General features: G+C 33.9%; 1 protein-coding gene and 1 long non-coding RNA gene across 5 annotated transcripts in view; one reads left to right on the top strand and one right to left on the bottom strand.

The window, feature by feature from the left end:
• The window catches only part of LOC143256409 (adenosylhomocysteinase-like 1), a 122,932-nt gene extending 121,133 nt beyond the window's left edge, over positions 1-1,799 (bottom strand). For both annotated transcript variants that reach the window (XR_013031341.1, XM_076513619.1), the window contains exon 1: positions 1,644-1,799. Coding sequence is in view for 1 of the 2 variants with exons in the window: in XM_076513619.1 (XP_076369734.1) it covers positions 1,644-1,760 (117 nt within the window). In the remaining variant the exon portion in view is untranslated. The remainder of the gene's footprint in view (positions 1-1,643) is intronic.
• The window catches only part of LOC143256412 (uncharacterized), a 100,777-nt gene that overhangs the window by 34,571 nt on the left and 51,630 nt on the right, over positions 1-14,576 (top strand). Inside the window, exons 2-3 of one of the 3 annotated variants that reach the window (XR_013031346.1) lie at positions 489-620; positions 1,024-1,306. The exons of the other annotated variants lie outside the window; for them this stretch is intronic. This is a non-coding gene — a long non-coding RNA (uncharacterized LOC143256412). Of the gene's footprint in view, positions 1-488; positions 621-1,023; positions 1,307-14,576 lie in introns of those variants that run through there. 3 annotated transcript variants of the gene reach the window in all.

Genomic DNA, 14,576 nt, shown 5'->3' with positions numbered 1-14,576 from the left:
CTGGGATGGAGGTTAAAACCTCTCAAACTGTTTTTTCTTGAACAAAAATTAAGTGTTAAAAGATTGTAAGCTGAATTGACAGCGTTGGCAAGTCATCTTTTTTCATATTTAACAGTGAAAATAGTAGGATTGAGGGACACAAATATAAATTTTGACAGAATAGAAGCCGTCTTTAGTTAAGTTTTATTTTTCTAAGAGGCTTTTAGAATAGGTTGTCTTCTGTTGTTGTAGAGATAGTAAGTTCAAGTGAGATAGACCAATGGGTCCCATATGTTGTCCACGTTATACCTCATGTTAGGAAAGTTGTACTAGCCAGCCTTAAGTTTAAATATGATTTATAAAACTTTTCGTTATTTACTAATTATCAATAAAATCACTTCATAATTCAAACTTACTTCTACAACCACATATATGACTTATAGATTCACACAGTTCAAAGTACACACACTCCATTATTTTGTCATAATTACGTGGTATTCTATTTTTAGACTTAAAACCAGTAGAAAATAAAGCATCTGTACAGTGCACTATTGACCAATAAACAAACATTTGGAAGGAAAGATGTCCAGTGTCCTTCCCAACCTATTACTTCTATTCATACTGAAGCTTTGATACTGAGAGTAAGTTATGTATTTAAAGACAAATTACTTCTTATTGGATAAAAGTTTTAATGTTTAAAAAAAATATTTATTTACTATTACTGGAAAAAGTTCTAAAACATTTTTGTAGGATTTCAGTAGCATATAAAAATAAAGTGTATATAAGTTTTGTTCTTACTAACAGAAATTTTAAGCTTGGAAAGTTACTGTAGCCTTGTGTAAAAACTGGAGGCCTCTTCCAAAGGATGGAATACATGCAGTTTTGTTCCACTCAGTACAGAAACTATCATATGCTGAGAACACTTAGGCACACTCCGAAAATGAATCATGGTTTAAATCATTTTACTTAAGAATTCTGATCATGTTTTGTGTGTATTTCAAAAGAGTTATGGTATATTTGATTCAGGTATTCAAAATTCTTCAGGTCTGGGTGTTCCTGTTATGAATTGTCTGCACGGTAGATGAATAAGGATGGAAGTCAAACCCTTAATACTATAGAAAATTACTTTAGGCTCTGGAAATCTAGAAGAGATAGATCAAATAGGTTTACCAAGTTTACATGTTACCTTCCTTTTTCAAATAAAGTCCTAATGATATTGATATCTAAAAAATATGTATATGATTAATATCTAGTCTTGTAATAAAATACAACTAATAGTAATATTAATGTCAGTGCTTACACAGTATCAATGTGCCGTTAGTCACAACCAGGAAAAGATCATCTGACAATAAAAACTTACGAAAGTAACATAAAACATATTAAACGTTTTAGTAAGAGTAACAGCACTACTAAATCCAGGTGATAATATCATTGTTAAGCCTACTTTGTGCCATCAGTTTAAACTGTCAGTGGGACATTAAAAAAATATTTTGTGTGAACATTTATTTTGCAAGATGTCAGTTTTCAATGTCAACAGCACATGCTAAGACGTAAGCCTAACTCACTGTCATACAATGATAAATGTACAAATACGCTCCAAAACTGTATTTTTTTCCATCGAAGCAGCAATTTCAAGCACGCATATAAAGTGAGAATAATCTTACCCTTAAATTGCTTGTTGAATCCAAAGCTCTTCGATCTCGAATGTATGGAGAGCCGGCTTTCTTGGAAATTTCCCAGCTTTCTATACCACTACTTTCATCACCATTGATATCCGCCATTTTGTTTAAACTGACACAAACATCAGCCAATCACATTTCAGTGTTTAACAAGCTTTTCTTTGTGCTTGTGTTTGAGTGTCACCTTCTTCGATTTTGAAAATACTTTTTTATGTGAAAATTACAAATATGAACATAATAACGTACGAAATATAAACATGAGATCCAAATTAATAATGGTAAAACATTTCTCCTATATTTATTTTAATAAAACTTATTTATAAGTGTCTTCATATATTTACTCCCTACAAAATACTAAAATAAGTCATTGAAAATGGAAACAGTGCACGACGTTGTAAATTTAATTGAAAAACAAATTTTGGCTTGTCTTTCAAAATTGAAGTTAGTTAGCCTCATGATTAGGTCATTTGTACTCCAACCTCTGAGTCGCAGGCTAGAATTCTATCATTGGACGTACCAGGTTTCAGCACTGTGAGTGGAGAGGGGTGGTTATAACGTGACAGTGAATTCAACTGTGAAAGAATTACCTGAACATCTTTCCTGTATGTGTTCTGAAATGCACTGATAATCCTACAGGTGATAATTAGAAGAACATTAGAAAACGTTATACAGAGCTAAACTGAGTTTCCTACTTGAGTAAACTACAGAAAAAGACTGGACAAACATTGGTAGTAAAACACAACCAGGTTTTTGATCATACTGGACGCACTGCAAACTAAATAGTGGTGGTCGTGGAGGGACGTCTTTGTCAGACAAAGATCTCCAACAATTTAAATAGAACTGAAAAACCTAACTATGACAGATTTACTGTTATATATTTATTTTAATGTCAGTGTTTGTTTCAGTGTAATATGTATTTAGAAATGTATGTAACCCATACTGTTAGATCTATATTGCAAAATTCCCGTCTATTCACTAAAGTTGAAGAAGATTCTCGAGTGTATAAAAAGAACAATAATATATATGTGCGTGTAAACATTAGTGTGTCGTCAGTGTTGTTATGCAGGCTGAAATTTGTAAAATTTCTCCTCACAACTATAAATGTAACTAAAGTGACGCGTCAAGAGACAGTATATGTTATTGATTTGTTGCCATTGGTATACTATGAACCTTGGAAGCTATAATTGTGATTAAAGCTTATTAGTCGGGAACTTTAAATATGTTGACCAAAACGTTTATAGATTTCGATCATTACAAAATCATTTAACTTCAGCGGTGAAAACTTCGACGTTTGATTATAATTGGCCCAGCATGGCCAGGTGGTTAAGGCGCTCGACTTGTAATCTGAAAAGCGCGGGTTCAAATTCCTTTCGCACCAAACATGCTCGTCCTTTCAGCCGCGGGGGCCTTACTATGTGACGGTCAATCCCACTATCCATTGGTAAAAGAGTAGCCCAAGATTTGGCGGTGGGTGGTGATGACTAGCTGCCTTTCCTCTAGTCTTACATTGCTAAATTAGGGACGGCTAGCGCTGATAGCCCTCGTTTAGCTATGCGCGAAATTCGGAAATAAACAAACATTATTATAAATTGTATTATTTTTTGTATATTAAAATAATTTGTGTTAAGAAAGAAAACCGTGTTTATCAATATTTTTACTAAACATCGTACTTTTGATTCAGGTCAACATTTAACTAATTTCTACATTTAAATTATCACTTAACTCAGTTTTAGACTATTTCAAATCGTATTACTAACAAAGTAGATTAATACGTAACATTAACCACTATATAGAAAAAATGCGACTATGTCATTTTTCCCAGAGTGCTCTGTTAGCCATGCAATTTGGTCATTCTACAAGTAAAAATAAAGAAGGCAGATTCTCTGAGTATTCCTAAATCTCCATGCAATTAGTTTCACAAAACCATATGTAATATCAAATTATATAGTTCCCTGGCGGCATCTTCCGTGATAATTTTTTGAAACATCAAAAGGGTACTGTCTATAATAATATTATAATAATGGCTATTAGTTACATATCAGAAGAGATATTTCCATCTGATAAACCAACACGCTCACCTGAATGAATATGTGAGAAACGCAAAAAAAAAAAAGGTTTTCATTGAACTTAATATCTACGTCTGTCTAAATTAAAAAACAAATTAACAACAGATATGTTTAACATGCCGTAACTGTGGCTATTCTGTCTTGCCATTCTAACCACAGCACTTATGGCTACAAAGGTGATTCTGAGAAGTCACTCATATTAACTGAATAAATTAAGGCTTGCTCATTAGCTACATTAACACAGATATTACTTGAAAACACTTTGGACTGACTGCTTACTTGTGTGAAAAAGTCTAACAACAAGACTAGTACGTATTTTGCTAACTAGAACATCCAACTACCGACAGCTAATAATTTCTGAATTTTAAAGATATTATATATATAAATATACATGTTACAGATTTATTTTCCTTCTCGACAAAGATAAAATTAAAATGTTGAGACCTAATTTTTCTTTGTTTCTCCACGCTCTCAGCTTGGTTTGCTTTGAATTTCACGCAAAGCTACACGAACGTTATCTGCACTAGCCGTCCCCAATTTAGTAGTGTAAGACTAAAGGGAAGGCAGCTAGTCATCACCACCCATCGCCAACTCTTGGACTACTCTTTTACCAACAAGTAATGGAATTGACTGACCCATTATAGCGCCCTCACGGTTGAAAGAGTGAACATGTTTGGTGTAATGTGGATTCGAGCCCGCGACTCTCAGATTACAAGTCGAGTGCGTTATTCACCTGGCCAGCAAGGCCGGCCATAAGTAGTTTCTTAAGGTATTTGCAGTCCATTAAAGTTATAAAATATACCATGTTCTAATGAAATAACAACTTTAATAAACTTGTTTAAACAAGTACTATTGTTCTAAATTATCCAATAAGGGCATCTCACTTTCATACCTTTGTTTAAACAAGTGCTATTGTTCTAAATTATCCAATAAGGGCATCTCACTTTCACACCTTTGTTTAAACAAGTGCTATTGTTCTAAATTATCCAATAAGGGCATCTCACTTTCACACCTTTGTTTAAACAAGTGCTATTGTTCTAAATTATCCAATAAGGGCATCTCACTTTAATACCTTTGTTTAAACAAGTGCTATTGTTCTAAATTATCCAATAAGGGCATCTCACTTTCATACCTTTGTTTAAACAAGTGCTATTGTTCTAAATTATCCAATAAGAGCATCTCACTTTAATGCCTTTGTTTAAACAAGTGCTATTGTTCTAAATTATCCAATAAGGGCATCTCACTTTAATACCTTTGTTTAAACAAGTGCTATTGTTCTAAATTATCCAATAAGGACATCTCACTTTCACACCTTTGTTTAAACAAGTGCTATTGTTGTAAATTATCCAATAAGGGCATCTCACTTTCATACCTTTGTTTAAACAATTGCTATTGTTCTACATTATCCAATAAGGACAACTCACAAGTGTATTATGAAAGTAACGTCTGAATGTTCCAAGTTTCATTATTTTTTTTATTTCTTGTTGATGATCTTGTTTAAACTGTTTTGATTTTAATACCGAGGAAAAAAAAAGAGTTATGAAACGTAGATCGGATTTTTTCATTAATCAACTATATAGTAACCAGTCTCTGTGCATTTACAAAAAAATGCTCCTAGATAAAACAGCTGTAAGTCTTCGGATTTATAAGGCTGAAATTAATGATTCGATTCCCTTCGGTGTATATAGCAGATATTACATTGTAGCTTTGGTGTGAGAAAACACATAGAAACACACAAGATGATGTAACTTGGTTTACAAAATTAAACATAAAACTTAGTTTAGTAAGTTTGTGTGATGCTAACCACAAATTACAGCATGGAATATCCATGCTTTAGTTATGCGGGTATTGAAACCCGGTGTATATGAATGTAAGTCCGTAGAGAACAGTTATAAACAATGCTTCCATGTAAACCAGATATATAACAGTGATGTAATATCAGTATATGGAAAAACGTGTAGACCAGATATATAACAGTAATGTAATGTCAGTATATGAAAAAAAACGTGCAAACCAGATATATAACAGCAATGTAATGTTAGTATATGGAAAAACGTGTAGACCAGATATATAACAGTAATGTAATGTCAGTATATGGAAAAACGTGTAGACCAGATACATAACAGTAATGTAATGTTAGTATATGGAAAAACGTGTAAACCAGATATATAACAGAAATGTAATGTTAGTATATGGAAAAACGTGTAAACCAGATATATAACAGCAATATAATGTTAGTATATGGAAAAACGTGTAAACCAGATATATAACAGTAATGTAATGTCAGTATATGGAAAAGCGTGTAAACCAGGTACATAACAGTAATGTAATGTCAGTATATGGAAAAACGTGTAGACCAGATATATAACAGCAATGTAATGTGAGTATATGAAAAAAAAACGTGCAAACCAGATATATAACAGTAATGTAATGTCAGTATATGGAAAAACGTGTAAACCAGATATATAACAGCAATCTAATGTTAGTATATGGAAAAACGTGTAAACCAGGTACATAACAGTAATGTAATGTCAGTATATGGAAAAACGTGTAGACCAGATATATAACAGTAATGTAATGTCAGTATATGGAAAAACGTGTAGACCAGATATATAACAGCAATGTAATGTCAGTATATGGAAAAACGTGTAGACCAGATATATAACAGCAATGTAATGTCAGTATATGGAAAAACGTGCAAACCAGATATATAACAGTAATGTAATGTCAGTATATGGAAAAACGTGTAAACCAGATATATAACAGCAATGTAATGTTAGTATATGGAAAAACGTGTAAACCAGATATATAACAGCAATGTAATGTCAGTATATGAAAAAAAAACGTGCAAACCAGATATATGACAGTAATGTAATATCAGTATATGGAAAAACGTGTAGACCAGATACATAAGAGTAATGTAATGTCAGTATATGGAAAAACGTGTAAACCAGATATATAACAGAAATGTAATGTCAGTATATGGAAAAACGTGTAAACCAGATATATAACAGCAATGTAATGTCAGTATATAGAAAAACGTGTAAACCACATATATAACAGTAATGTAATGTCAGTATATGGAAAAACGTGTAGACCAGATACATAACAGCAATGTAATGTCAGTATATGGAAAAACGTGTAGACCAGATACATAACAGCAATGTAATATCAGTATATGGAAAAACGTGTGGACCAGATACATAACAGTAATGTAATGTCAGTATATGGAAAAACGTGTAAACCAGATATATAGCAGTAATGTAATGTCAGCATATGGAGAAACGTGTAAACCAGATATATAACAGTAATGTAATGTTAGTATATGGAAAAACGTGTAAACCAGATACATAACAGTAATGTATTGTCAGTATATGAAACAACGTGTAAACCAGATATATAACAGTAATGTAATGTCAGTATATGGAAAAACGTGTAGACCAGATACATAACAGTAATGTATTGTCAGTATATGAAAAAACGTGTAAACCAGATATATAACAGTAATGTAATGTCAGTATATGGAAAAACGTGTAAACCAGATACATAACAGTAATGTAATATCAGCATATGGAAAAACGTGTAGACCAGGTACATAACAGTAATGGAATATCAGCATATGGAAAAACGTGTAGACCAGATACATAACAGTAATGTAATGTCAGTATATGGAAAAACGTGTAGACCAGGTACATAACAGTAATGTAATGTCAGTATATGGAAAAACGTGCAAACCAGATATATAACAGTAATGTAATATCAGCATATGGAAAAACGTGTAGACCAGGTACATAACAGTAATGTAATATCAGCATATGGAAAAACGTGTAGACCAGATACATAACAATAATGTAATGTCAGTATATGGAAAAACGTGTAGACCAGGTACATAACAGTAATGTGATGTCAGTATATGGAGAAACGTGTAGACCAGGTAAATAACAGTAATGTAGTGTCAGTATATGGAAAAACGTGTAGACCAGATATATAACAGCAATGTAATGTTAGTATATGGAAAAACGTGCAAACCAGATATATAACAGTAATGTAATGTCAGTATATGGAAAAACGTGCAAACCAGATATATAACAGTAATGTAATGTCAGTATATGGAAAAACGTGTAGAACAGATATATAACAGTAATGTAATGTCAGTATATGGAAAAACGTGTAAACCAGATATATAACAGTAATGTAATGTCAGTATATGGAAAAACGTGCAAACCAGATATATAACAGCAATGTAATGTTAGTATATGGAAAGACGTGCAAACCAGATATATAACAGTAATGTAATGTCAGTATATGGAAAAACGTGTAGACCAGATACATAACAGTAATGTAATGTCAGTATATGGAAAAACGTGTAGACCAGATACATAACAGTAATGTAATGTCAGTATATGGAAAAACGTGTAGACCAGATACATAACAGTAATGTAATGTCAGTATATGGAAAAACGTGTAGACCAGATATATAACAGTAATGTAATGTCAGTATATGGAAAAAAAACACGTGTAAACTACATATATAAAACTATATGTTTCGTTAAAGAACAAACTTCCAGGGGAAACAGGAGAGAGGATACAATGAGTTTATTCTGGAGAACAAATACTCCAGATACAGCGCCGATGTTTTATTTTTTAACACACGTTTAAGTTTTTATATTTTGACTTGGAATGTCCTAACTGTGATAGAAATCAACCCTTGGTGTATATTTTGTAACGGGGTTGGAACATGGAAACAATTGTTTCGTGGGGTGGATTCATTGTGTTTTAGTTTAAACACAATGACTACATTAATTTCAGAACGTGGCTACAGAGAATGTGAAAGCAGTTTGACTTTTTCAAACCATTTCGTTTGTGTTTTGAACAAGTCATGAATGACTGCAGAAGTCTCGTCTTTACTTTCCCATGTCTTTCAGCGTATTGTGTTTCTTAATCGACAACAACAGTTAGAGCCCTAACATTTCATTCTATTTTACCTATATGCAACTTGTATATTTTAGTTACTAATAATCCTGTTGCACTTGTTACCTGTTGCCTCTTCTTGTCTGTTTCTTTTCCATCTACATCGCTACACTCGTTCTGTACATGAATCACCATTGTAAACTTGTTGTACCACATTTTTGTTTTGTTTCTGAGTGTTAAGTAGCACAACCCTATACCTTATGTTAAAAGTAAGACTTTGAAGTGTAGAACTTGCAGGTGGAGCCACTTAGCCAGCAACTACATACATCCCATGTTTAGTAGCACATGAAGGACCATTGTATTTAGAGATCATCCATCTTTAGGACCTGCATTCCTGATCAAGGACATTTTTCCAAATACCGCTACTGTGTGTATAGAGAAAGCACGTGACACATTGTTTATTATATTAAAAAACAGATACTTCAACTTCTGATTTTAAGAAACAAGAAACTGAAATATCACATTTACTTGTCTTTAACATTCATTCAAGGAATCCTGACAGTTTTATATAGAACCTGTACAATATAATATATATATTAGTGGTGGACATTATTGTATTGTATGATGTGTTAATAAATCTGACAGTTTTCTATAGAACCTCTACAATATAATATATATATTAGTGGTGAACATTATTGTATTGTATGATGTGTTAATAAATCTGACAGTTTTCTATAGAACCTGTACAATATAATATATATATTAGTGGTGGACATTATTGTATTGTATGATGTGTTAATAAATCTGACAGTTTTATATAGAACCTGTACAATATAATATATATATTAGTGGTGGACATTATTGTATTGTATGACGTGTTAATAAATGTAACGTCTTTTTCGCTACTTATCTTTCAAACTAACTTTGATAATTTCTTCTTTACCTTTGTTTCTCCTATTAGTTCGTATGTTACAAAAACATCCAAACCATTTTAAAATTCACTTAAAACGTTGAACCACCAGGAATGTTGTAACGTTTTTAATCTAGAATAATTTTGTTACAAAGCAATGTTCTGATAATTACTAACATTATACTTTAATTCTTCCCCTAATTACATAAAACTATGGTGTAGCTCTCTTCACTTAATTATTGTATTTCTAATTTCTCTTTTAATTCTACTTTTTGTGTCCAACTATTATTTCCCTTACACATAGCACTATATAAATATTCAAAACCATATGAACGCACGTGGACTTAGGTTAATATTTTATCACAGCACTACGTTATATAGAAACAAGAAGTCATATGGACTTAGGTTAATGTTTTAACACAGCACTACGTTATATAGAAACAAGAAGGCACATGGACTTAGGTTAATGTTCTAACACAGCACTACATTATATGGAAACAGGAAATCACGTGGATTCAGGTTAATTGTCTAATACACACTACAACATATAGAAATAGAAGATCACGTGGACTTAGGTTAATGTTTTAACACACACTACATTATACAGAAACAAGAGACCAGGTGGACTTGGGTTAATGTTTTAACACACACTACATTATACAGAAACAAGAGACCAGGTGGACTTGGGTTAATGTTTTAACACACACTACATTATACAGAAACAAGAGGCCAGGTGGACTTGGGTTAATGTTTTAACACACACTACATTATACAGAAACAAGAGACCAGGTGGACTTGGGTTAATGTTTCAACACACACTACATTATACAGAAACAAGAGACCAGGTGGACTTGGGTTAATGTTTTAACACACACTACATTATACAGAAACAAGAGACCAGGTGGACTTAGGTTAATGTTTTAACACACACTACATTATACAGAAACAAGAGACCAGGTGGACTTGGGTTAATGTTTTAACACACACTACATTATACAGAAACAAGAGACCAGGTGGACTTGGGTTAATGTTTTAACACACACTACATTATACAGAAACAAGAGACCAGGTGGACTTAGGTTAATGTTTTAACACACACTACATTATACAGAAACAAGAGACCAGGTGGACTTAGGTTAATGTTTTAACACACACTACATTATACAGAAACAAGAGACCAGGTGGACTTAGGTTAATGTTTTAACACACACTACATTATACAGAAACAAGAGACCAGGTGGACTTGGGTTAATGTTTTAACACACACTACATTATACAGAAACAAGAGACCAGGTGGACTTGGGTTAATGTTTTAACACACACTACATTATACAGAAACAAGAGACCAGGTGGACTTGGGTTAATGTTTTAACACACACTACATTATACAGAAACAAGAGACCAGGTGGACTTGGGTTAATGTTTTAACACACACTACATTATACAGAAACAAGAGACCAGGTGGACTTGGGTTAATGTTTTAACACACACTACATTATACAGAAACAAGAGACCAGGTGGACTTGGGTTAATGTTTTAACACACACTACATTATACAGAAACAAGAGAGACCAGGTGGACTTGGGTTAATGTTTTAACACACACTACATTATACAGAAACAAGAGACCAGGTGGACTTGGGTTAATGTTTTAACACACACTACATTATACAGAAACAAGAGACCAGGTGGACTTGGGTTAATGTTTTAACACACACTACATTATACAGAAACAAGAGACCAGGTGGACTTGGGTTAATGTTTTAACACACACTACATTATACAGAAACAAGAGACCAGGTGGACTTGGGTTAATGTTTTAACACACACTACATTATACAGAAACAAGAGACCAGGTGGACTTGGGTTAATGTTTTAACACACACTACATTATACAGAAACAAGAGACCAGGTGGACTTGGGTTAATGTTTTAACACACACTACATTATACAGAAACAAGAGACCAGGTGGACTTGGGTTAATGTTTTAACACACACTACATTATACAGAAACAAGAGACCAGGTGGACTTGGGTTAATGTTTTAACACACACATTATACAGAAACAAGAGGCCAGGTGGACTTGGGTTAATGTTTTAACAGAAACAAGAGGCCAGGTGGACTTGGGTTAATGTTTTAACACACACTACATTATACAGAAACAAGAGACCAGGTGGACTTGGGTTAATGTTTTAACACACACTACATTATACAGAAACAAGAGACCAGGTGGACTTGGGTTAATGTTTTAACACACACTACATTATACAGAAACAAGAGACCAGGTGGACTTGGGTTAATGTTTTAACACACACTACATTATACAGAAACAAGAGACCAGGTGGACTTGGGTTAATGTTTTAACACACACTACATTATACAGAAACAAGAGACCAGGTGGACTTGGGTTAATGTTTTAACACACACTACATTATACAGAAACAAGAGACCAGGTGGACTTGGGTTAATGTTTTAACACACACTACATTATACAGAAACAAGAGACCAGGTGGACTTGGGTTAATGTTTTAACACACACTACATTATACAGAAACAAGAGACCAGGTGGACTTGGGTTAATGTTTTAACACACACTACATTATACAGAAACAAGAGACCAGGTGGACTTGGGTTAATGTTTTAACACACACATTACATTATACAGAAACAAGAGACCAGGTGGACTTGGGTTAATGTTTTAACACACACTACATTATACAGAAACAAGAGACCAGGTGGACTTGGGTTAATGTTTTAACACACACTACATTATACAGAAACAAGAGACCAGGTGGACTTGGGTTAATGTTTTAACACACACTACATTATACAGAAACAAGAGACCAGGTGGACTTGGGTTAATGTTTTAACACACACTACATTATACAGAAACAAGAGACCAGGTGGACTTGGGTTAATGTTTTAACACACACTACATTATACAGAAACAAGAGACCAGGTGGACTTGGGTTAATGTTTTAACACACACTACATTATACAGAAACAAGAGACCAGGTGGACTTGGGTTAATGTTTTAACACACACTACATTATACAGAAACAAGAGACCAGGTGGACTTGGGTTAATGTTTTAACACACACTACATTATACAGAAACAAGAGACCAGGTGGACTTGGGTTAATGTTTTAACACACACTACATTATACAGAAACAAGAGACCAGGTGGACTTGGGTTAATGTTTTAACACACACTACATTATACAGAAACAAGAGACCAGGTGGACTTGGGTTAATGTTTTAACACACACTACATTATACAGAAACAAGAGACCAGGTGGACTTGGGTTAATGTTTTAACACACACTACATTATACAGAAACAAGAGGCCAGGTGGACTTGGGTTAATGTTTTAACACACACTACATTATACAGAAACAAGAGACCAGGTGGACTTGGGTTAATGTTTTAACACACACTACATTATACAGAAACAAGAGACCAGGTGGACTTAGGTTAATGTTTTAACACACACTACATTATACAGAAACAAGAGACCAGGTGGACTTGGGTTAATGTTTCAACACACACTACATTATACAGAAACAAGAGACCAGGTGGACTTAGGTTAATGTTTTAACACACACTACATTATACAGAAACAAGAGACCAGGTGGACTTAGGTTAATGTTTTAACACACACTACATTATACAGAAACAAGAGACCAGGTGGACTTGGGTTAATGTTTTAACACACACATTATACAGAAACAAGAGAGGCCAGGTGGACTTGGGTTAATGTTTTAACAGAAACAAGAGACCAGGTGGACTTGGGTTAATGTTTTAACACACACTACATTATACAGAAACAAGAGACCAGGTGGACTTGGGTTAATGTTTAACACACACTACAATATACAGAAACAAGAGACCAGGTGGACTTAGGTTAATGTTTTAACACACACTACATTATACAGAAACAAGAGACCAGGTGGACTTGGGTTAATGTTTTAACACACACTACATTATACAGAAACAAGAGACCAGGTGGACTTGGGTTAATGTTTTAACACACACTACATTATACAGAAACAAGAGACCAGGTGGACTTAGGTTAATGTTTTAACACACACTACATTATACAGAAACAAGAGACCAGGTGGACTTGGGTTAATGTTTTAACACACACTACATTATACAGAAACAAGAGGCCAGGTGGACTTGGGTTAATGTTTTAACACACACTACATTATACAGAAACAAGAGACCAGGTGGACTTGGGTTAATGTTTTAACACACACTACATTATACAGAAACAAGAGACCAGGTGGACTTGGGTTAATGTTTTAACACACACTACATTATACAGAAACAAGAGGCCAGGTGGACTTGGGTTAATGTTTTAACACACACTACATTATACAGAAACAAGAGACCAGGTGGACTTGGGTTAATGTTTTAACACACACACGTGGACTTAGGTTATACAGAAACAATACAGAGACCAGGTGGACTTGGGTTAATGTTTTAACACACACTACATTATACAGAAACAAGAGGCCAGGTGGACTTAGGTTAATGTTTTAACACACACTACATTATACAGAAACAAGAGACCAGGTGGACTTGGGTTAATGTTTTAACACACACTACATTATACAGAAACAAGAGACCAGGTGGACTTAGGTTAATGTTTTACACACACTACATTATACAGAAACAAGAGACCAGGTGGACTTAGGTTAATGTTTTAACACACACTACATACAGAAACAAGAGACCAGGTGGACTTGGGTTAATGTTTTAACACACACTACATTATACAGAAACAAGAGACCAGGTGGACTTAGGTTAATGTTTTAACACACACTACATTATACAGAAACAAGAGACCAGGTGGACTTGGGTTAATGTTTTAACACACACTACATTATACAGAAACAAGAGACCAGGTGGACTTGGGTTAATGTTTTAACACACACTACATTATACAGAAACAAGAGACCAGGTGGACTTGGGTTAATGTTTTAACACACACTACATTATACAGAAACAAGAGACCAGGTGGACTTGG

Source organism: Tachypleus tridentatus, chromosome 7, assembly GCF_004210375.1.
Source record: "Tachypleus tridentatus isolate NWPU-2018 chromosome 7, ASM421037v1, whole genome shotgun sequence".
In the NCBI taxonomy this organism is placed as follows: Eukaryota; Metazoa; Arthropoda; class Merostomata; order Xiphosura; family Limulidae; genus Tachypleus; species Tachypleus tridentatus.
This window is presented reverse-complemented; position numbering and strand designations above follow the sequence as displayed.